Raw genomic sequence first — 24,686 nt, 5'->3', positions numbered from 1 at the left:
TATGAATTATGGTTAAATTGTTGAATTATTAGTTTTGTTAAAAAAAAACATAATTTGAAGAACAGTGTCGGGCAGTTAATAAAAAGGAAAAAAAATGCAACATTAATTTACATTCACAACACTGACTCTGATTTGACACGTTCACGTTGATTGACTATAGATTTCAAAGATCTTCGATTAAAAAATAAAGTAATGCAAAACGTTGTACTGTACGTAGGTTGCCTGGATTGCAATGACCCAACAGGTGACCTACTGAACAATAGAATAACTCGGTGCCAATACAAAATCAATACAGTTTTGCTTGATGAGGCCTCATCTACCCATCACGGTCTAGAGATGGTAGAATGAATAATATTATAGAATTTTAAAAAAAATTGTCATTACTTGCTGAAATGGTCGAGGGTAGCCCAAGTGGATAACAATCTAGTATTTCTAATTTATTGCCCTATTTATTGTCTTGAAGTGACAGCTTTAACAGGATCGAGCACAAGCAGTGTTCCATTGTGGGGTTCAACGTAGCTAGTTAAATGCGTACACATCGCGATTTTTTTTAAAGGTTTGTAGGTTTTTTGTTCACATAACACGATGCGTTCATTTAATCGACTTTCGAACAGAACCAACTGCGAAACTGCTAATTATGTATTCCGACGCGACGATACATTAGCGACAATTGGATACGACACTTATATGTCCGACTCTGCGTAGGACGTGAAGGCAACGTTTGGTCTGGGTTGGACAGGAAACGACAGACGCGCAGCGCGCAGCGTGTCCCCTACGCGGTCGGGGAGAAGAATGGCTCATGGTCTGGAATTCATGTAGATGAGACTGAGCGTGAAAACATGACGATGACGGATACTTTAAAGTAGTTTTGATCTATTTTCCAAAACGGCTCACCACCCGAGACCCAAGAAGCGTGACGCATCGTTCCCACACGACTGTTATATTCCCCCGCTGGAAAGGAGACAACCAGAGGACAGGACCCTCTTTGTGAGTCCAATTTCACTGTAAGCCTTATTTTTCTTATTATTATTACCTGCCTGATCGTGTATGCGTTCTATTCTCCTTTTTAACTTTCCCTGTGGTGTTCGGGAACGCCCTTGATGGGTAAGACCGTTGTTTAATTCATCCATATATTTGGTCGCTGAGCCGCACGCCGTTGACAGTGGAAAGAAAAGCACCAGTCTGCCGCATTTCCTCAAACTCTATTTTAATTTCTAAAGGGAGCATCCGTAAATCCTCCGGCCCTAAGAAAAGGATGTGTGGACGGGATGTGGGAGCCCCCCCACCCCCCTCTTCTAATGCGGCCATTGAATGACTCCTTTCTTGGGGACAAGGGGTGTACGTGGTGTTTGGGCCGCCAGGAAAATGGCTGATTTCTCTTATTTCTTTATATCTTATTTATTCAAGCGTTTAATGGACTTGTGGAAGCGTAGCTGTCTCCACCCTGGCGAGCGAGGGGAGGCCGGCCAGCAGCTTCTGCTCATGGCCGATGGTGTTGTCTCGCGTACGGCCTCATGAAAATGCCAATTTTATGACTGAGGGCTCTGTTGAAACAAATTGAATCTCTTTTTGTAGTTCATCACTATAAAATACTAACACCGCTGTAATCTCCATTGTTTGTTGACGTCACCGCCCGGGATTGGGTATCGGCTATGTTCACATGAGTTAGCATCCATTCAAAGGTAACTAACTGTTGTCTAGTGTCGTTTCAGCTAATTGTAAAATCTTTGAACACATTTGCTAAAACTGTCTAAAATGACCCCCAACCTCAACCAAACACACACCATGTAGGGTTCAAAGGTTTTTCATGTCATGCCAGCGTCTGGCCGGCTCCCAAGACTGCAAATGTGTGTCATTTGTACTGCAAAAGTTATCCAAGATAAGGTCTCTTTCAAAAATATGCTGCATGGGAGTTAATATGACAGGAGAGCCCTTTTTGGCCCAGACCTTTATTCCCCAGACAGGACCGTTTATGTCCTAAAGCATTCATGATTTGCATTCTTCACAGTGTGGTGGCAACGTTTGCTTCCAGCGGAGTTGGTCGTGTTCTGGTTGATCCCTGTAGTGAGATGCCTTTCAGCTTTTTTCTAATTATTTTTGCAGGATTCACATTTCACACGACATGAGAAGAATCTGGACAACTTATTTTTACTGTCGAGTTTTTATCCCTCTGGGCATTTGGCTTTGCATTATACGCTGAAATATTTGTGCTGCTTAATGGTGTTGACAAATTTGTCATCTAATGTTTGGATTCGTTGACCCAGTTGCAATCAGTCAATCTAAACTATACACACGTGTGATATGTAACAGGATTGGGCAAACATTTTGTCGGCAGACTTAACTGCCCCAGGGCGCAATGTTTGGGCTCTTGCTGTACAGCTCAGCCATAAAAAAAAAAAAAAAAAAAAAACGCAGACACGGATTAGATTTCCAGGCACAGAGGTAAAATATGTTGGAAGGGAGTTAGTCATTTCACGGCTTCTGTTTAAAAGCACATGAATGCTTTGTCATCATTTTTCCTCTCCACATAGTTGGAAAGAAGAGCTAGTAACATGTTTTTCACATTTCTAGTAAAGCTTTTCCAACTGTTTTTGGGAGACCTTGCGGGCACATAGTTGATTGAATCGAAATAACGTGAAATTCGTGAGCCATGTAATACTCATTTTGTAACCGCTTCAAGTGTGTCGCGTGACGGGCCGTGCGTGACTACCCAAGCAAGCATTCGAGCAAACGGCAAGCCACCCGTGTCCTTGGGCATAAAATTCCCCGTACAAAAGACAAGGCGGCGGGGTGGCAGCAGTGTACATTTCCTCAGGTTTTGTTGTAACCGGCAGATGCAGCTTCAAACGTCCACTTGGGTGCACTCTGATGGTGCACCAGAGGCCAAAGTGTAACCTGATCCTGCCCCATAGACACAAGGAAAGTATCATCAGCTGCAAATTTGTGTGTTGCCTAGGTGTGTCCCCCCGCACACGGTCACTCGCTTGTACATGAAAAGGTCTGTTAACATTTTGCTGACCTTTGACAGCAGCTGCCCCGTAGCATTTGGAAACAAAGGCCGTAGTCAGTTGACGTGAGCGGAGCCTCAAATCTCTCTTGCTTCACAAACTTGTTGGTCTTCCTGTTGGCCTTTTCATCCACAGATATATCAGCACATTCAGTGGCGCTTAGATAAACCTTGACAAAGAAAGCTTGACCTATTTGGTCGCACCTCTTAGGTGGGGTCCTCAAGATAATCAGGCGATTTTTGAGCATTTTTCTCCCATGATTCATACTACTGGTCCAGTTCTGGTTCGAATGGAGTTGCCGTAACACCTCAAATTTAATATAAAACCTGGTGTTTTATTTAAAAATATAACATATGGCGTTAACGTTACCAGATAAGCTAACAGTTAGCCTAGCTTTAGTTCAGATCTTTCCAAACTGCTACATGTGAACTCCGTAGAACTTAATGCAGACCTCGACAGTGAGCTAAGAAAAAGACCTCAGAAATGTTCTTCTGAATGAATGGACAAACATAGTTAGATACTCCAAAGTCTTCCAAAATGCTGCAGAGGGAGAATAACTGCCAATGAACCCATCACCAGCGACTTTGTTGATGGGAGCAGGCACAAGGAGGGCACACTACCCGCGGATCTCCACTCATTCGTGTTCCGTGATAAGGGGGCAGAGTCTGGCCAAGGGTTGCCATTGACCTACAATTGGCTTCGTGCTACTTTACCAGGAAAAAAGTTACCCATTTATACACACACAAAAAAAAAGGGTTGTACAGGGTCCGGCAAAATGATCTGACACATTTGAAGGTTTAATATAATGCAAATAAATTAAAGATTTTTTTAAATTTTCGAAAATGACGTTTTGTTTCGTTTTCGAATTATATTATTTTGGTCTTGCCACATTTTCTGCAGTTCGTACGGGATCACGTCTACCAAGTCTGAACGCTGGTTGTGTTGCAGTTACAGATTTCGTTCTTAATAAACGTTTCCACAACGAAAGCGCGATCCAATTCATGTTAGCAACTGAAACATTTGAAAATGAAATGAAACTAAACAAAATGTACTTTTCGAAATTAAAATAAACAACTTTTTTATTTCTTCAATTTATTTGCATTTTATTAAAACTACAAATATGTCAGATCATTTTGCCGGACCCCTGTAAAATTCCCCGAATTTTTTTTTTCCTCCACGGACCCAAAACACACTTTACACAATAAACCACAAAACTATCCATCCATTTTCTGCAGGACTCGTCTCTCTGTTAGCGTAACGGAAGTCTGTAGGGCGGATCTATTTGATTGTCTCCTGTGTGAGCATCATCTTTTAGCACTCTATTAAAGTAGCTTCATGGGTTACTATTTTTTTCTTACTGCAGGGCTGCAGCTCATTCCAACCACCCCCTCCCTCCCTCCCCCTCCCCTCTCCAATAATATCTTAGGTCAGTCATTCAACCCAATGATGCATGTGACAGGAAATGCTGCTCTGGTCGTTGAACTGTCACACAGCTGAGAGATGTTTGTGGCTGCCATTAAGTCAAGAAACCAGAGGGATCTTGACATCCTAGTTCATCGGGGGAGAACATTCTATCAGAGGTGATTCATTTGAGTTTTTTCCAAAAATGTCCTCACATGGTCTCGCCGGAATCCTTTTACGTGTCTGGCTTTAGGCTTATTATGTGTCACATGTCGATATGGGAGAAGGATTTATTCCTCATCATCCCATTGCCGTAATTAAAACATCGCCAGGTCAACCAGGTCTTGTGCTGGTCAACGTTGTTTACTTTCCCTCAAGTGCTTTTTGGATTTGATTTGAAAAATGCTGCAGATACTTTCTGTGGCTTGTTTTTCCATGAAACATGCCCCCCCCCCCTCCATCAGATCTCTTGCAATCAGTCTAATATTTGCGAGAGAACGTGGTGGTGATGCTGAGTGCCAAGTTTGTGGGGAAACCAGAGGATGTGCACGCATGGCAGCCTGCCCTCAAAGCATCTGGAAGCAACGGGGTGAAAAGTGGAAATGGGTTCAGGACGTTTAGGTCACTGGTGGTTTTGCTTGGCAGCTCGTAGAAGTCGTTCACGTCGTTGACTTTATGGAGGCAAGCAAGACCCGCTGATCTTCTTTTTTGACATGAGGTTTCATTTAGGACTCTTTGTAATAGCCGTGACCTAGAATGTAAGAAAATAAGCAGATGCAGCAGATTGACGCATTTTTGGTGCAAAACGAAAAGTCGCTTGACAGTCACTCAAACGTGTAGGCGTAATCCGTCTGTAAGGATGTTGTCCACGAATAGTCTGGATTGACTGAGTAGCTTTCTAATCCCGTTTTGTTCTGCTCTTCTCTCGGGCTGTTTGTGAACCTGCCGAGATGATACGTGGTCCGATACTATACGCACTTCGATAAGATTCGATAAAATTTTTACTCAATATGGCTTTACTGCTCCTTTGTTTATTTTGAACACGTCCGTATACTTAGCAAAGTAGAAATGTACATACATAATAGTGATGGCAAAATGAAGCTTCATGAACCAGTTGTTGTATTCTTTGGCTCCTCTAGATGGCAATGTTGGTTTAACATGAGGGTTTTAAGAAACGGCAAGTCAGCTCTTTGGTGAACAGACAGTGCCATCTAGAGGTCTAAGTAAACACAACAACGGGTTCATGAATCATCTTGAAGCTTCATTTGCCCATCATTAGTATATCGAGAATTAATTTGTTGAAAACTTCCCTCGTTCAGGGGCTTGCTTCTCATGTTAGTAGCTGGCACTACTGCGCCCCCTAGCGTCATTGAGGAGTATTGATACTCTGAACTAATATCAATACAGTATGATTTTTATTCATATCTCTAGGCTTCTATTTATCGATATTTTGATTCGACCCCTACTGTTCTTGCACGTGACAGACGTGCAGTTTCGTCTCTGCCATTCCACGCAAAGATGATTCAAACGAGATCGATGTTTGGGACCTACCAACGAGTCATAATTCGGTCCACAGCAAGAGGCCGTGTATGACAGAACTTTGTAATGTGTGTGTTCTCTTCTCTCCAAACCCTACTGGCAGCTAGCCAGCCAATGGGACGCTCCATCAGACCCCACGGGCCACCGTGAGAACATTCCTGACGCAGCATTATTCCATAATTCTCACCATGTGTGTTCTCGCCCTCGCAGAGCATTCTCTGCACGAAGCGTGGAGAATCCCGCTGAGGAAGGGAGATCAGCCCCTCTCGTAATGGCAACCAGACGTGACCTCCTTTACAATTCAAGCTAGCCTTGTGATGTGCGCTACAGGCACTTTGTCTCCGTGCTGTTGGGCGTAATAAGATATTATTTGCACTCAAACTGGTTTCTGCGTGTTGGGCGGACCAAGAGAAAGCCTCGACTTGTTTCGATTGTCATCTGTACTAAAAGCAACGCGCTGATCAATACTAATGCATCTTCTCGACCATCCATCAGCCGACCGACAAGAATGGCCACTGGTTTGTGCTCGTTTCTCCTCAAGAGGAAGTCCATCTCTGTGTTTGCATTCAAGCCAGTGCGGTCATTGACTGTCCTTTCCGACAACAGTCCCGTCTTTCTCTTTTCCGATCCGATGACATCATCGTGGCTGTCGTCCGTCCCCCTTTTGGACTTCCTGGCCCAACAGGAAATGAGGAGTGCGGCTAATGGTTGTGAAGCGTGGGCGAACAAGGACACACCTGTTCTCACATCTACAGTTGTTCTGTTGTTCAAGTGGCGTCTTAACGGCCGCATGTTGTTGTTACCCCCCCCCCCCCCCCCCCCCCAAAACAAGGCGTCCTCTCTTTTTGAAAAGTCTCGACTGTGCATTTATGTCGCTTCTGGCTTTCATGCATTTAGGATTGTACTTGAATGATTCTAAATGTTTATTTGATTTGATTTAACCATTATTTTTTGTTTGTTTCGAACATTAAAAGAAATACAAGAAAAAAGTAAAAAAATACAGAAAATCATAACTCCATAGTATACTAGAACATAAAAAAAAGAAAAAATGATATTGCATTATAATTTTCCCTTTATAGTAAATTCATATTTGTTCAAAAGGAAGTAGAAGGAAGCCTAAGCTTATCTGACTCTACCCCTTGTTATATACATACACAATCAAAAATAAAGAACGACAACCAAGAACAATAAAACGATACAATATAACAACATATTTAAATTAACAGCTGCAAGAGTCGGTTAAAACTTGCGTAATATTCCAATCATAAGCTGCAGAGAAATGGAAGGAGTTTCGAAACAAAAACTGTACGTACTTTGGGTATGGTGAATTTAATAAAATTACTGGACCTTAGGAGCGAGGAGAGATTGGGAGGTGACATCCCGAGTATTGATTTTTAAATGAGGTGAAACCAAACGGTGAAGTCGTCGGGTGTTGCGTGATGTCCGATCAATTAATTTATACAAATCACAGTGGTACTTTAAAAGTCTTTCCAAAAAAAAAAATCGATATATATGTCTGCTTCTCAGTTCCTTTTCACGCCACGCTTTCTTTGTCTTGTGCCCGAGAGCAGCTGCCAGTTGACCCCTGTTGTGGCTTCAGCAACTGCACTGCTCCATGTGTCATTGCCCCACCTGCTCCCACGCTCGCTGATGGAGTGTTATTACACATTGCACACTTTGTATCAGGCAGCTGGAAGGAGGCGGGGCATCGGGTGACGTGTGTGTGCTAACAACACACGCAAACTCGGCGCCTGCCGTGTGTTTGCTATGGAAATATGCAGTCACACTGTTTCTTTCTGTGCAAGGAGGCTGTGGTGTGAATAGCAGTTGTTGAAAAAAAAAAAAAAAAATCAAGGAACAGCTGAGGCTAATGCGAAGTGCTTTCTGAAACTTCTCAGCAGCTGATTTCTCTCTCTTCACTTTTCCCTCTACTTAAATTGCATTTGCGGCTGGATTGAAAGGCTTGGAGACAATCATGGTCGTAAATTAACATGGTCACATGGTGTGAGAGAGAAGCATCGGAGTCAATTTAATGCTTCCAAGCTCAAGTAGCAACTCTCTGGAGTTAATCTGTTGCGTTCTCGAAGGATCAGTCTGCTCTCCTCCAGCTGCCAGCTTGTTCCGTTCCTCTGCCGCGATCTTTGAGTTCGGGGGAATTTCCGTGACTGATGTCTTTGCTTGTCCTTTTGTCTCGTTCTCAGCGGATTAAAGGCCCCCGTCAGAGTGGAGCGGTGGTTTCGACTGACCTCCAACCTCGAGTAGGAAGAGGGCCAAGCCACTTCAGAAGTAAGAGTTCCTGTAAACTGGGGGTGACTAATGGATGGTGGCGATAAATTCAAAAGTGCCTGTCAGTCAGCAAATTTAAAAACAAATGGACGAGTTACTGTGATGAAGTTACAGCCACGGAAATTTCACATATTATTGCTTATTTCAAAGCGTCCTCGAAATAAAGAGGAGCCAAGCCTCAGGAGATAATTCCATTTTTAAGTGAAACCATGTGAGCACCAACCGTGACAGACTTTGACACAAGAGGCCGAACGGGTTATTTTGTGCTGACCTCAGCAGCGTATTCATGTTTTCAGATGCAGAAATGTATTTCGAGAGATTCCGATTATTTTGCTGAGGTTAAGGAGGGGTGTGTTGTTTATGCAGCAACATTTTTATCAAATAGGTAGCAGACATTCAGCCCCTTCTCAAAGCATTATGAAACCTTATAGCGTCTGGGACTGAAGCCATTTTTTTTTTCCTGTCGTGCAAATAATAGCAGAGAATTGGCTTAGTGCTTGTCTAGATTTAGTTAGTATGGAGTGGAATCACTTTGCATTGACAGTTAGAATTCGATTCAGGTTTTATTTGACAAAAGTGCTGAGAATGTCGGCGTCATTGTGTTGTTTGAACCTATCCTAATATACAAGCAGGACTTCAACATATAACCAACGGTACAAAATAAACAATCAAAAAACTTCAGGATTATTTTCCAACCGAGGATGAAAATATTTTATTTTGAAAAGTGACCGCTTTTCTCCATTTCATTCGTCTGACTCTTAACGCGAGTCACCTTGACACTAATATTAAATCCTCAAGCATCATGACTAAATAGTTGAAACATTTCTTTGAAAGGGGAAAAGCTTCACTTGAGCCCAATAAGAAAAATAAGGTGCATTTCACAGACAATACCTAAGACCCACTTGAAATATAGATTTATGGGGACAAATGATTTATCATGCACAAAGTCCATTATGCAGCGAGCGGCTCTTCAATAAAGCCTATTTGTCAACAAACCTTGAGAGCATCATACTCGGTGGCTAACCGCATTACTAAGGCAAAAAAAAAAAATCACTACTAATGAAGCTGGCTGTTTATGTGTAAATGTTTAATTATTATTAATTATTCTATGAATCAAACTCACAAACCTTTACCTTGGTCACAAATGAAAATCCAGGATAAATTTAATCACACCGATATTTACTGCAAGCCATTTATCATTTTAATTAAATTGCATTTTTTTTCTTCTGTCGGACTATGATGACTATGTGTGTGATGAGGGAGGTGCAGTAAAAATATCATGACTCCATGACAGAATTGCGGTTTGGTTTGGCCGACAATGGCGGATGGGTGCCCGGGCCGCTCGACATCATTAAGAAAATTGCCCACCACTCTTTTGCTGATATGACCAAGCGAATGAATCATGCGATGTCGCCGCCGCAGTGGTGACTGGCAATACTCGCAGTGCTCTGTGTTACGTGTCTGCAGAGTGAGAGCGGTCACCATGGAAACAAACGTTCTCCGGTTGATCTCGGGGAGCTGTTGTTCATTGCATCTGCTGACCAATCTCATTTCGCTGTCCATCTGTCGGCCTCGTCTCCACCTTCCTCCCCTCTTTCCCTCTCGGTGACCATTTCCGTGCCCCTCCTTGGTAATTGGGTGTGTAAGCCCGAGCGGTTGACTGTGTCATGCTACGCTTGGGTGGGCTAATTTAACAAAGTGTGGCTGGGTACTAAATGTGCGTCTTCTGCTTTGCTTGCACATTGTCAGTCACAGTTGACTAATGACATTGGACTCGGTTGCCCCCGTTGCACTCTCCTCTCTATTCAGATGGAGGCGACTCCCTCGTTCCCTCCCTTCCGTCCTCCATCTCATCTGCCATCAGTTGCGACCTTCCGTCGTCGTCGCTCCTTATTTATGGCATGTGTCACATTGTGTCAATTGAGAATTCTTTTCGAGATAGCTTCTCCTCATTTTTCATTTTGCTTGTGTGCGGGGTCCATTTACAATCAAATTCGAAAATCTCGATTTAATTGAACCACCACAAATTTGGGAGATTCCAAACAATTTAACCTTGTCTCATCCTGACTAGCTTGTCTTGACCATTGATGAAAATGTGTTTTTTTTTTTTGCAGGCATAATGGCAGTAATTCAACACGTTGACGGCCAGAGGATGAGTCATAGTTGCATTCCTCTTGTTTTGCATGAAAGGAATGATTGGACAATTGGTCAGGCATTAGCCATGTCTGCAGTCTGCCTAGGAGAAACAAGCTCAGTCTGGCTCTCTTCTGCATGTGGAAGGATGTAATCAGGTCCAGGGCTTGTCTCAAACTTAGTCATCATAGGGGTATTTCACTACAATAGTGTTTTTCATTCTCTTGCCAACCACCCTGTTTCCTGAGTGACTAAGCCAGGAAAGGATTCATTGGTAAGTTTGAAAGTCACAGTCCTAAGACTGATCGGTGAGAGTCAGCATGGTGACAAGGCATCAAGACCACAGATGTTAGCATAGGTGGTGACGTCAATAAGCTAGTAGGGGCAAAGGCCTTTTCATATGGCAAGTAAATCAAAAACAAAGGATGCCGGCACATTGTGCAGCATATGGTTAAGTAATACACAATATTTTTTTATGCCAACGTTGTCCCTTCCAACATGGCCGCCACATGTGCACGTTGATTAGCCGGGCTGCTACGACATGCTAGCGTAAGTCATATTTCTGGAGTAGTAGTAGAAGAATAGGAAAGACTAAGCTAACGGTTATCTACATTGTGGTGGTATATTCATTTTTATTTTTGTGATGGACATGTTTAGGATTGTCTGCACAGAAGTCAGCTTTGAGAGACTTTCGATGTTCGTGAGCCGCAAAGTAACCTGGTAGATACGAATATGAAAAAAAATTTCAGTGCTCTGTTTTTTTTTTCCCCCCTCCTTCAAAGGGAGTACCACTCATTTTTTATTTCACATTTCAATTTTAATGTTCAATTCCATCATAAACATCTATCACGGGCCATTGGCCGACACAAAACTGAATGCTTTAAGACCCATGGAAAATAAAGCTTACTTGCCGTTGGAAGCATCCACATTCTGTTTGGTGCCAAAGTCGTCTTCAGGCAGCATCACTTATTCCATGTCATGTGCCTGAAAATGAGCCGAGTCAGCAAGTTTCTTTTTTCAACTCTCATTGACCCTAGGTATGAACATTTGAGATGTATTAGGAACATGTAAGTCGTTGAAGGTTTCCTATTGTGAGTGTTGGCATACTTAAAACTTCTTGCAAAGACTGAGGGAAAAACGACACACCCCGCTCTTATTTTCAGATGTCCCAACACTCTGATGAGTGTCTAAAGATAGAAATAGTCTCCTGCTTTTCATCATGTGCTCGTGTCTTCACGTTCTTGAGGGCTGTCTAAAAAGAGCATTGCGACATTTTGTCATCTCTGCTCAGCCTTCAGCAGCAAAGGGACTGGCGATCTCTGAACCCCCCACCATCACAACCTCCTGACCCCTTCGCCACCCTTAGTCACAGGAGACAGATTAGTATGGGTCACGCTCAGACCAAAGAGCAGGACCTCTGCAGTATCGGCAGATGAAAGGCCAATGCTGTCTGGTTGAAAATGATTCCTTAGGACATATGCGTGCTTTCCAAGCGTCCCTGAACCTCCCTCGGGTCATAGTCTCTAATCTTAAAAGCACTGGCTCAGATGGTAATTCACTTAAAACTACACCGAGGATGCAATTCCATTAGAACGACAGCAACCCGCTTTCTGTTTTTGTCGTTTGCTCCCTTCCATTCTGTCAGTCTTAATTTTTTTTTTTCAGTTGGAAAGTATTAGCATATTCATCGATGTTAGTCTATGTGTGTCTACTGGCAAATGAGTCTGGAAGAACTGCAGGTTGATTGCTCTCCAAACACAGTTGTAAGAAGGAAGTGTTTGCACAGAGTTGGATTCAAGCCATTCTGCTCTCCTGGTTCTCCTACACCCAAGGCCAACGTGTAAGCAGTCTAATTTTGCACAAATACACACAATCGATTGTCACGTCTGACGTGTTTGATGTGCGCCTTAGTTCTTCTGCGGTTGACTCCGTTGGTTTGTTGATCAAGGTGGCGGAGGCGCTTATTTGCACACATTGGATGTGCTGACTCATTTGCAGAAATGGTGGCGTCACTCCAGTCTAGACAATCCAAATTAACCTCTATGCAGATCAAAAGACCATGTGGTGTGTGTATATAATCCTAAGTAGTCCCCCGCTAGTTGAGCAGGGCTGGAGGGGGTCGTTTGGGTACTGGATCAAGACAACTGGTAACGTTTTGCTGACTGTGTGTTGGTAGTGAAGGATTTTACAATCGGCGTGATTCAATCATGTCACTACGTCGATCTCTTGTGACTTAGTAGTTTAAAGCACATTGTTCGGTACAACCTGGCATGGCGGTTCATTCCACATAGTACTCTTTAAATAAATAAGGATGAAGGTGATGAGCAATGTCAGCACACCATCTTGCACAAGCGCTTATTAAGGTGTGTCCATTATTGTTGATGAAAGCTATTAGCATGATCAGTGTGTAGCCCATTTTTTTATTTTACAAGTGTTTACTAAACTGGCAGCCCTTTGTATTTATCAGTCCTCGTGTTTTTGTTACATTTGTAACATATTTATTCATTCTTAAGAAATAATCGGTGGATCAATCTCTTCTGTTGAATAAATATAAAGTAGACTTCAAAATGCAAATCAGCTCATTTAAAAAAACAAGCTTAATGAGTCAACGTTTCGAATATATGGGTGAAATGGCACACAGCTGCAGTTTCACTATTTCCCTATGAGCCCGTAAGAGGGCGCTGTGTCATTATTTTTTGATAGCGCACAGCAGTGGTTTCACTTTGCGTGTGCCAGACTGCTTTGCATGACATTGTCTCCATGGTAACGCAGCATCATGTGATTCTTGTGGTTTGTAGTAGGTGCCTACTCAAAGTTTCACCAAAACCTGCCCAGACTTTAAACCTCAGCTGAAATTCACATTTCAGTGTGCAGAAAAAAAAAACATTTGCATGCTCAACTAACTTGCCTTTTGGATGTGTCTGCTAGATGGAGCAGGTATCAGATGACGAGTTGGATCATGGAGCCGAGGAGGACAGTGACAAGGAGGACCAAGACCTGGACAAAATGTTTGGAGCCTGGCTGGGGGAATTGGACAAGCTCACACAGGTTAACACACAAATATACTTGAGGCTGCAACTATAGCAACTTGCCACACTCTGTGTCCTAGCAACTCGCCTTTTTATTTTACCACCTCCATTTTGTTAAGTGTACGAGCAATCTTGTGCGGGATTACAAAGCAAATGAATGCCACTTGTTTTGGTTTTACCGGAATTGTTTCTATCCTCTTGATAGAGCATGGATGATGGCAGGCCCCAGAAGGCACTGCAGAAGCCTCCGCTCAGGCAAGAGACAAACATTGCCAACTTCTCCTACCGGTTCTCAATGTATAACATAAATGGTGAGAGCCTTCATTGCGTTAATGGGAGAATTTGCTTTATCAAAAAAAAACTAATGCCGCCTTTCTGTTCTTCATGCAGAGGCACTGAATCAGGGCGACACGGTGGACTTGGATGCTCTGATGGCTGACTTGTGTACCATAGAACAGGAGCTCAGTACGATTTCCAAGCCAAACTCTCGGAATCAGAGCAAGCGTGCTCCAGGGGGACGCGGTGCCAGCACCAAGCAGCCGGGCACCAGTGGAGGTGGAAGCAGCAGTGGAGGTCAGTCCCCTTGACTTGCAGGGTTGGGGTGGATTTAAGTTCAAGTACAAACTGAGCCCTGTTTTTAAATTGACATTTTAGCATGGCGTGCTTCACACCGTTTGTAAAGAAATGCGTTCCAAAAAAAAACAGGAAGTGCCAGTAGCAGCACTCGGGCATCTCCAGCCAACACGGTGCGAGGCGGCAGCGGTGTCACCACCCGCCCTGTGGCTTCCAACATTTCCCTGGATGACATCACCTCTCAGCTGGAGAAGGCCTCGCTCAGCATGGACGAAGCGGCGCGTCAGACGTCCTCGTCGTCCTCCTCGTCCTCGTCTTCCTTCTCCTCCACCACCATGAGACGTCCCTCGTCCGGCTCATCCGGCGGCGGGCAGCACCATCGGCGGACGGGTTCAGTGGGTGCGGTCAGCGAACAGGAGGCTCCGTCCCAGCGCTCCAGCGTCAACTCGGCGTGCGCTTCCGCCTCCAGTATGGACTCCCTGGACATTGATAAAGGCGTGACCACGGGCGGGGAAGCGGATGGAAGGAGCAGCCCCACCCTCCAGAGACAAAACCAAACCAGCACAGAGGTACGGCATGAACATTTGGCTCTTGTGCTTCTGTGTGCATTTATAATAACACTCGGATTGGAAAACCACAATCTGCTTGTTATTGTGTACGTTCAACCACAAAGCATGTGAGATGCCGCATGGTGTGGTTTGCTAATGAGTGCCTTGTAATCTTCTAAGCGTGACTGCTCCTGAATGAATTATTGAAGGCAAGGTTCATAAGGAAATACGTTTCCATTCATTCCGTGACCTTTGGCATGCGCTGTGACCTCCCAGACCACCTTGCATGTGTTCATATTTTGCATCATTTCTTCTATCTTCATCAACAACACATGCACATTTGCAGCATGTCACACCGCGGTGGGCCGACGGTAAAACGGCTAGGCGGCGCCTTGACTTCACCTCACAGGAGGATGAAGTGGATCGGGCCACTGTAAGTGCATGTGTGTGTGTGTGTCTTTGTGTGTTTCTCTGTGCGTGTTAACTTTGATATTTTTTTCTATAACACTGCCTAATATTGTTAGCATGAAGCTACATGCGCCAGCTACAATATTAGGAACACCTACAGACATTTTTTTAAAGCCAGCTGCCAGTATGATGTAGCGTCATTTCAAACTACAACATGGACGCATTTAATGGGATTAAAAGTCTGATCGGAATCGAAATGCTTCACGCCCGATTCGGAATATTTTTAATCGGATCAAGCCCATTCCGATCAAGATTTGATTCCGAATGAGAGGGGTGGTTTATGTTCATTGATAATCTGATCGGCACGCTTGATAACACTTATTCAGATTTAGTATTATTGATGTCAATACCACACAAATCAACACCAACAAAGTGCAGTCTGAAAGTCGGATCAATATTTTGAGTGTCCATGAAAACAGCCGTTATAATTTTAATCTAAACTCTGATTGGATGGAAGAAATTTTGTCCATGTAAACGCAGACGTACAGTATTGATCAATTCAAGTATGTCCGACAGTGATGTTCATAAACATTCTTTGTAAAAACAGGAGATTAATATAATATCAATAATATCAAGACCACACCACATATTGATTATCACAATATTGTGAATCTAACTTCCACGCTTCATAGCCAAGTATCAACCACTCACGGAAAGCTAAGGACAGTCGGCTTTGGGGTCAAATTTCAGAATGGAGTACCGTATGACCTTAACTTGACCTTTGTTAAACTTTTGAATGTCCAACCTTTCATGAAGCAATTGTTAGAGAAGAGCAAAAACTATGGAAACACTGAACAGTTTGAAATTGAAAAGTTCTGAAAATCTCAACTGAAGCTCACTGGAATGCTTTGAGTGCCTTTGAGGCTCGCGCTGAAATTTCACCCAAAGCCGAATGTCCCTAACTTTTTTTCGTGTTCAATAATTATTAATGACCCAAACATTGACGTCTTTATTTTTCCTTTCCTCTTGGTTGCTATGTTTTGTTCTTCTCACCCCAAGCACTCGTATCTGGACCAAGAAACCTCGCTTATTCTGAAAAGCATAGCTGGAAAGCCTTCTCACCTCCTGACTAAGGTGATTTTTTTTTTTGGTCTATATTGAGTTAATGCTTCACCCTCTCTGCTTTTCTGCACGTCACCAATTTCACAATGATGCCTACCTCCATCACAATCACTTTTCTCTTGCATTGGCGGACTGTCTGACCTTGAATTTAACACAGGCTCAATGCCTTTCTCAAGGGTTCTCGTTTTAGAATGAACTAACCAGAAGAAGTAAAAAGTCAGGAGAAGATTTTCATTGTGTAGTTTGTGTTGCCGCTTGCATTCAGCTCCATTTTTGGATATGAATGAGATGAAGTGTGTCCGTGTGCATGTGTGAGAAGCAGCAAAGACAAAGATGTGAAAGAGGATTAAAGCTACAGTGAGACTGTGGAACCTTCTTGACCTTGTTTCACACACCAAAGGACGACTAAAAGCTTGCCGCTGCTCAGTCCGTGTCAGCCAAACACCGCTTGAGTCAGTCATGTGTAAACAGTAGTCTGGGTCAAGGAGGTAAGAGGATTGAGGCGCGCTCCTCGATACCCCCACCACGCACACCACTTGAAATATTCAACATTCTACCCAAATTCTCCATCCTTGTCTTGGTGCGTTAGTGCTGAGGTCAGTCGTGGTCACGGTAGCCCACCCCCGTAACCTGATTGGTTCAAAAAGAGACAGTCGTGGAAAATGGAGCTCACCGGATTGGCAGAACTGCTATTTTGTGGGTGTCCCTCGTTTGGGCACACACTTAAACCAGAGAGAGAGACTCGAGTCTTCTTTACTCATGTTAGCGGTCTAATTGTCTTCATTTGGCACGTCTGCTTCTTAACTGGAGATATTTTGAATTTTATGGTGTTACATTTGTAAGTTAGATGTTTCGGTCCTATCCTTGGCTTTGTGAAGTGATCCCACGCTCATCAGAATCCCGTAACGCTCTCCCCGGGATCCCCTCGTATTGTCTCGTTTTTCCTTCATACAAGGGATCAAAGGGAACTGCTGCTGCTGCTGCTCCGAAAGAATCGAGAAGCGCCATATTTGATGGAACCGATAGATACCGGAAGGAAATCGGCTTTTCCAGCGAACCGATGTTGATGAGATTTGTCTTTACGGCGTTTGTTTTCGGATCCATTATTCACTCGGGGAACACAAGGAGGTGTTTTGTTTGCGACCCGCAGAATGGAGGTGATGGCAGCTTGTTGGAGGGGGCAGGTGAGTTAAGTAAAATCGTTTTGGTGGCGCCATTATGTTGTTGCATTGAAGGTGGAAGTGAAGGGACTTCACGGGGATGGCGAGGAGGTTTACAAATAGTCCAACGCGTGCGTGGATTAACCGCGCTGCTATTTCGACCATTCAGGAGGAGCACGCCGCCAAGATAAAGGCAGAGAAGATCCGAGTGGCCCTGGAGAAAATCAAAGAGGCGCAGGTCAAAAAGGTAAAGCGCTCCTTCCTTTTGTGTGTCATCAGAAGCTTCTCCGACTCGTGTTGATACGGCTGTCTTGTCACATTGGCTGCATCCTGCATTCCTTTGTGAACTTCATTCACAGCCCCGAAAGTAGGTCATTGCAGCATTTGATTGTGAGCGTGCATCTGCAAGGGGTTGCAAAAGAGATATAGGGTGCATACATTTGAAGCTTCCCCGGGTTCTTCAAGAAACCAGGAGCGATATCATTTAAAAGTAAAAAGCTTAGGAAGAGAAATGAATAATGCTCCATTGTTTTGCAAATGTTTCATAATTTTGCGCGTCCGTTCGTCATCGAAGCTTTCAAAGTAAAGGGTCATTTCTGTTTTTAAGTGGCTTGGCCAGACGTGCTAAACTCCCCATGTATGTCTGCGGCTTTCTCAGCGTTGTCATTCGTCCAAATTTCTCCTCAACCCACACATTGATTGAACGCTGGGATCAGCTCGAGGAAATGTCAAGCGTTTTACTCAAGCCGCTCACGTGCTCGTCACGTTCAAGTCGAGTTTAATCTTCTTTGACTTTTGCTGTGATTTAGATGCAAAACCAGATTACTGGAAGTTGGTCTTTCATGGTCACACTGTGACCCGTTAATACCTCAGCGTTTGCTTGCAACACGCCGGATTCAAAAAGTAGGTCGCGTAAAATATATATCGAGGTACAGATGCTCAAACCATCTTTGACCTCCCCAGCTGGTGATCAGGGTGCACATGTCGGACGAGAGTTCCAAGACCATGATGGTGGACGAGAGGCAGACGGTCAGGCAGGTGTTGGACAGTCTGCTGGACAAGTCGCACTGTGGCTACAGCCCAGATTGGTCGCTGGTGGAAACCATTACTGAGCTGCAGATGGGTAAGAAGATCCTTCAAGTCGGTCCTTCTCAAATCGGAAGGGGGAGGAAATGTTCTTCCAAGGGAGGAGCTGAAAGAAAGTCATTGAGAAGGACTGCCTTCAGTGAATCAAATCCAAATTGTTAAAAATAAATAAATAAATAAATAAATAAAAGCGACATTTTTCAAAATGTCCTTTATTTATCTGTACCCCCATTAAAATGCATAATCTTGACCGGGAAAACAAAAACCTGCTAAAAACATCTTGTCTTCTCTCTTTTTGTCAGAACGTATTTTCGAGGATCACGAGAACTTGGTGGAAAATCTATTGAACTGGACGCGGGACAGTCACAACAAGCTCATGTTCATCGAGCGCATCGAGAAATACGCGCTCTTCAAGAACCCACAGGTATCTTGACCTCCATGCAAGCAGGAAGGAGATTGCTCGGATGCTAAATACTCTTGTCAGGCTACACAAAGTTCATACATACGTAAAGAGCAAACAAGAGCGTGTGTTTGTGCTGGAGAATTAGAAGTAGGTCAAATCTCGAAAGTAAATGGAAATAAATGATTTATTGCAACATGTGAGCTACCTAGCTTAAAAGGGAAGTCGAGCCCAAAATTGTCTTTTCAATAATTTGTTGTGGTTCCCTCCACTAGTCGAATCACATTCTGATGAATATGACTTAAGCAGAAAAATATTTATCCATTTCGGTTGAGCCGTAATTAGTCGTGACCGGAGACAAAATGGCTGCCCCGAAATGGATAAAACCAAGTTGATTTTGCGTGTTTAATTCATATTTCACAAACGAAGCATTCATCAGAACATATTATTTATCACAAAGAACATTTTGAGATTTACTTCCTCCCCCCCCTTCTCCATCCAGAACTATTTGTTGGGCCGTAAGGAGACTTCCGAAATGGCTGACAGAAACAAGGAAGCTTTATTAGAGGTGAGATGAACAACCACATCATGATGTTTTCCTTCGAGGGGAATAAACGAGACTTTTTCAACATCCATTTTCAGGAGTGCTTCTGTGGTGGTTCCGTGTCAGTGCCTGAGATTGAAGGTGTGCTGTGGCTGAAGGACGATGGGAAGAAGTCATGGAAGAAGCGCTACTTTCTCCTCAGGGCTTCTGGAATCTACTATGTCCCCAAAGGCAAAGCTAAGGTGGGACCTCATTGCAATTTCTGTGGAGATTGATTTCAGTTTCCGCACCTTCAAGGTTGATCTTATGCACATCATCTCTTTTTCCTGAAGGCGTCCAGAGATCTCGTGTGCTTCCTGCAATTGGACCACGTTAATGTCTATTATGGTCAAGACTATCGCAGCAAATATAAAGCACCGACTGACTACTGCCTGGCTTTGAAGGTAAACTCAAAAATTGTACTTCACAATGTGTCTTTTCATCCTTCTTCAAAATGTGTTGTTGTCCCACAGCATCCACAGATCCAAAAAAAATCACAGTATATTAAGTATTTGTGCTGCGATGATGTCAGGACCTTGCACCAGTGGGTGAATGGAATTAGAATTGCAAAGGTAAACCCCCGAAACATCGGATTTCTGTCCAAAACAAATTATTTTTTGGTGTCAAAACCTCTCTGGGATTGTTTTTCCGCGTCTAGTATGGGAAACAGCTCTACATGAACTATCAGGAGGCCATGAAAAGAACAGAGGCAGCCTATGATTGGTCCTCTCTATCTACCTCGAGCATCCGATCAGGATCCAGTTCTGCAAGCATACCCGGTACGCTATTTTAAATAGGAATCATTCGGATGTTATCCACTTCAAGTTCAGAATCTATTTCCCCATTCTTATTTGTTTCTCCAGAATCACAATCGAATCATTCAGACAGTGGCGTGGACACGGGGTCTGCTCATGGTCGCTCCCAGAGTGTTGTGAGTTCCATCTTCTCAGAGGCATGGAAGAGAGGCACTCAATTAGAGGAAAATACCAAGGTATTTTTATTTATTTTTTAAGGAGAAATTCCATTTCGGTAGTCGACACATGATAACCGCATGTTCTGCTCGAAACAGATGCGAATGGAGGCTTCCAGAGGCGCCACGTTGCCACACGCCTCCCACAGTCACCGCCACCACAGCCAACATTCAGTCGATCACTCCACAACGGCTCCTCCATCTCAACCTCTTCAGCCTCCGGCTCATCCCCAGCAACAACTTCAGCCACGGACAGTTGAGCAGCACCTGCCTCCTAAGCTACAGTCTCCTCAACAAGTCTCGCAGCCACAGTCACCTCAGCGCTTGCAGCAGCAGCAGCAAACACAGGAGCCCCTCACCATGAGCAGCTCCAGCCAACAACCGCCACACCCTGTGAACAGCTACAGCCAAATGCCTCCACCACCATCACTACAACAGCAGCAGACGCACGCAAACTACAATCAGCCGCTACAAAAAGTAAACAACTACAATGTTGCGCCGTCCCAACAGCCACCACAAAGCCACGAGTGTCCCCCACAGCAACAGACAGCACCTCCACCACCACCACCACCACCTCCTCCTCCACCTCCTCCACCACCTCCAGTCCAACCCATGTCACACTACTCTCCAGCACTCAACATGTACAAGTTCAGTACAATAACCAGGCTGCAGAACCAGAACCAGGCTGGCAGTCACCACAGGATGCAACCTCCGCCATCGCAGACAGCGCCCACCGCAAAGGTGCACATCAAACCAAATGTCAATCACATTGCAGCAAGGACTAACGTCCCGCCCCCTCCTCCTCCTCCACCGCCGCCGTCGATGCCAACCCCCGGCTCCGCCATGGCTGCACTGAAGTTCGGCCCTCCGAGTCCAAACGCCCTGGCTGCCTTCATGGGTCCGCAGAGCAATGGAGTAGCATTCCCACCCCCTCCTCCCCCACCCCCATCAACGGCAGCCCCCATCAGCCAGTCAACGTATCCGATCACACTCAAGCATACACTGAAAGAAAGGTTTCCCAGCCCACCACGAGATCTCCTGTCTGCAAATGGAGAAGTTGAAGACTCCCCGCTTCCTGCTCCTAATCCATCACCGCCGCCTCCACCACCACCACCTCCTCCACCGCCACCACCACCTCCTCCCCAGCAGCTTCCGGCGGCGGCGCAGTTCCCACCGCCTCCACCGGCGGCAGCACCCAAATCCTTCAGCCCAGGATTTGTTCCTCATACTGCCCCCAAACCCGTGTCACCTGTCTCACCATTCCCACCAGCCCCGCCACCATCCACCATGGGTGGGCTACCACCCCCGCCGCCCCCTCCTCCACCCGCACCCCTCAAGAAGCAGTTTAGTCTCCAGACAAGCTACACCTCCAACCAACCTCCGCCGACTCTTCCCAAGCAGCACAGTCTGTCAAAGCCTCCTCCTGTTTCCACGGGAACCCCCCCTGTCTCGTCTTTGGTGAAACATCTGGCGAGTCAGTTTCCAGGGGCTTCCACCCAAGTCGCCAATCACTCGGAGAACACCAAAGTTCCCGTCTCCCCACCTGCGGTCAAGTCCAAACCAAGATGGCAGCCTGTTGGCAGTCAGCAGCTGCAGTCGTCAGAGTTCCCACCCCCTCCGGACATTGCCAACAGTAGTGGTTTTCCAGCTCCGCCATTAGCACCACCCTTGGCCCCTGCCTCTTGTCCAGCGCCACCACCCCCGCCGCTTCCTTCTGGGAACATGGGATCACCTGCGAGGACGTCACCCTCCTTTCTAGGAGGTAAACAACCTCCTCCCACCCCCCAGAGAAACTCCAGCATCAAATCTAACTCGTCTGCGTCCTATGAAGAATCCAGGAGGAACCTCCTCAGTAAGTTTGCCCCGCAGAGCAACACGACGTCATCCTCCCTACCTTCCGCAACTGGGTCTCCGTCAAAGGATCCCTCAGGGGGACCCCGTGCACCACCAAAACCCGGCAAGCTAAACCTGGCCAACCTGCCCTTGGCTCTTCAGGCCAAAGTCAGCCAGGCGAAGGATGACTTCCCCTCTCCGCCATCCGAGTGTGTGAACTTCCCTCCTCCACCGCCACCATCTGAGCTATTCCCACCTCCTCCTGGGAATGATTCTAGTAGTGGACCTCCAAAAGTAGCTGTGGTGAACCCCCAGCCTCAAGCCCCTCCTCCTCCCCCTCCCCCACCAGTTTCTAATATAAACAACTCCACTTGGGGTAAGAGCTCCCTGAAAAAGACTCCTCCGCCAACATTTGTGCGCCGTAGCAACACCACACCAGAACCCCCACCGCTGTCACCACCGCCCCAGCTACCTCCACCCACCTCACCTAAGGGCACCTCAGGCCAGCCCAACTTCCTCGCCGATCTAAACCGGACCCTCAAGCGAAAATCTGTGGGCAGGCAAGGCAAAACGGACCCTGCTGGGACGATGGATGACATGGCGCTGCCGCCGCCTCCCCCCGAGCTGCTCCTCGAACAGGAAAAGCAAAGCAACGGAGGAAACGACGGCTACATGTCCGGGAACATCTCAGGCTATGCAACGCTCCGACGAGGACCCCCACCCGCACCGCCGAAACGGGGTGATGCCACCAAGCTTACTGGGTAGTGATGGAAAAAAGTTTTGGCCTCTACGTTTGGGATCACAAATTGCTATCGTACTGTATATACCAAAAGTATTTCTGAATTTGGTTTTTCAAATGCTCAGGATTTTACTTCTCAACGTTTGGACTCAACATGTACTTTTGAATTTACCTTACCCTTTTTTTCTGCTTACGCCTGTCTGATTTATGTGCTCACAGACCCTGCAGATATGATTATATCATAAAATTTGGGGCATTATTCGAATATCTCGGAACTCCGTATCGAGTTTGCCACCATGTGCTATTTTTTACAGGGTATTACATGACCAGGCAATCATGTAAATACACTGTGCAAAAAATGAGTTTCTGGACATTTGAATAATGTAAATAGTTAATAAAAAGAGTTCCTGGAAATTTGATTAATGCCCAACATTTTAAGATAAAATCCTATCTGCAGACTCAAACAGGCGCAAGCACAAAAAGCCGGAAAACCAAAATCTTGTACATTGAGCATTTGAACTAAATTACAAATGAATTTGGTGAATAGGATTACAGGTTGGACCCAAACCAAATCTTCTGTTGCTGCGTATTGCAAAAGGCAAAAAAAAAAAAAAGACCTTGTTCTTGTAAATGCCAGCGCATTTGTGTGATTGAGTGTCATACAAACATGCATTGAGCAATGAGTTACATGCATGAGTAAGATACGCCCATGTGGATTAGGGCTTGTTTGCTTTTTGTGACAAATTATTTAAATGATCAATTGAAGTATTTTTTAGTTTGGATCAACGGAGGTCTGGTCAAGATGGTGATTACGGAATGTATATCAGAAGTTACAAACGACATCCACAACATACAGTCGAGCTTCAAATCAGCTAAAATATTCTAAATGTGGTGTCTTATTATCCCGTGACAAAAGCAAAGAAGGAGGCCTTATTCTTTAAGTCTTGCACAGTGTGTGTGTGTGTGTTGGGGGGGGTCTGAATGCTCAACAGACTTTCCATGGACTTGTCAAGAAAATTGGAGGGCAATTGTTACGGAGTGCCCCCACCACCCCCATATTTCTTAAATCCGTTTGTATAGTTGCTGCAGCAGCTGCTTCCATGCTGCCCCCCCACCCCCCCTCATCATAACAATCCAGGAAGCAGGCTGGATTCATCCAGGCGAAGGAAGCTTCACCAGGATACTTACTGTACAGTACATCAAATCATGTGACGAGGACAAGAGACTTGAACGTTGCTCTCGTATCGTTGGGTATTTTGCAGCTGCGTTGTTTGTGTTGCCAAGTTTTCAACCTAACTGCTTGCAGCAGTGCCTTCATTTTCATCCAGATTGCTTGCCCCCCCCCCCTCATATTTTCATCACTAGTAAAGATGAAATATTGGAATTTGTTGAAGGGATTCTAAAGACTAATTCATCTGGTTGGGCTAGTTGAAAACCCACAACAACCTTCTTCGTGACTGACTCCATACGTGCTACACCTTTATTCTAACCAACATGGTTGTGGTATATTTCTTTTTAAAAAAAAAAAAAAAATCTCGGTCCCTATCAGGACATTTGCTACAGTTCTGTGTGTAAGTTATTGACGTACTGATGTGAGGCCTAAATGGTTGCAAATTGATTAAATGTGTCTTTGCTTATAAATGGAAATTCACAATATAAATATTCAAACCAGAATTTGTCCCGAATTTGTTCAACCTGAACAATCTGATGATTATTCCCGGTGTTCGGCAATAACTTCATCCAGGCCATGGTTCAATTCAACTTGCCAAAGCCAAAATATTTCTCTCAGCTATTGCATTTGTGTGTTTTTGAGTATGATTAAGCTCTTTGCAACTCCTCTGGCAACTCTTGCAACTCTTCAACCTTTG

At 44.8% G+C, this 24,686-nt stretch overlaps 1 protein-coding gene across 7 annotated transcripts; it reads left to right on the top strand.

Moving 5' to 3' along the window:
- Positions 1-559: 559 nt before the first annotated feature.
- raph1b (Ras association (RalGDS/AF-6) and pleckstrin homology domains 1b) lies at positions 560-24,492 on the top strand. 7 transcript variants are annotated; one of them, XM_049753947.2, is made up of 19 exons: positions 563-1,004; positions 4,435-4,588; positions 8,150-8,234; positions 13,296-13,415; positions 13,602-13,707; positions 13,787-13,969; positions 14,102-14,538; positions 14,864-14,950; positions 15,985-16,059; positions 17,377-17,454; positions 18,171-18,330; positions 18,596-18,717; positions 19,196-19,261; positions 19,336-19,479; positions 19,570-19,680; positions 19,750-19,848; positions 19,935-20,055; positions 20,140-20,267; positions 20,346-24,492. In XM_049753947.2, the coding sequence occupies exons 4-19, from the start codon at positions 13,296-13,298 to the stop codon at positions 22,842-22,844; spliced, it is 4,536 nt and encodes a 1,511-aa protein (XP_049609904.1). In that variant the 5' UTR covers positions 563-1,004; positions 4,435-4,588; positions 8,150-8,234; the 3' UTR covers positions 22,845-24,492. The 7 variants fall into 7 exon arrangements, with proteins under 7 accessions (XP_049609906.1, XP_049609905.1, XP_049609904.1 ...); XM_049753946.2 differs by lacking the exon at positions 4,435-4,588 and having other exon boundaries at positions 563-987; XM_049753945.2 differs by lacking the exon at positions 4,435-4,588.
- The last annotated feature ends 194 nt before the right edge of the window (positions 24,493-24,686 follow it).

Source organism: Syngnathus scovelli, chromosome 2 (genome assembly GCF_024217435.2).
Source record: "Syngnathus scovelli strain Florida chromosome 2, RoL_Ssco_1.2, whole genome shotgun sequence".
Lineage (NCBI taxonomy): Eukaryota > Metazoa > Chordata > Actinopteri > Syngnathiformes > Syngnathidae > Syngnathus > Syngnathus scovelli.
The sequence above is the reverse complement of the archived record's forward strand: the minus strand, read 5'-3'. Positions and strand labels throughout refer to the sequence as shown.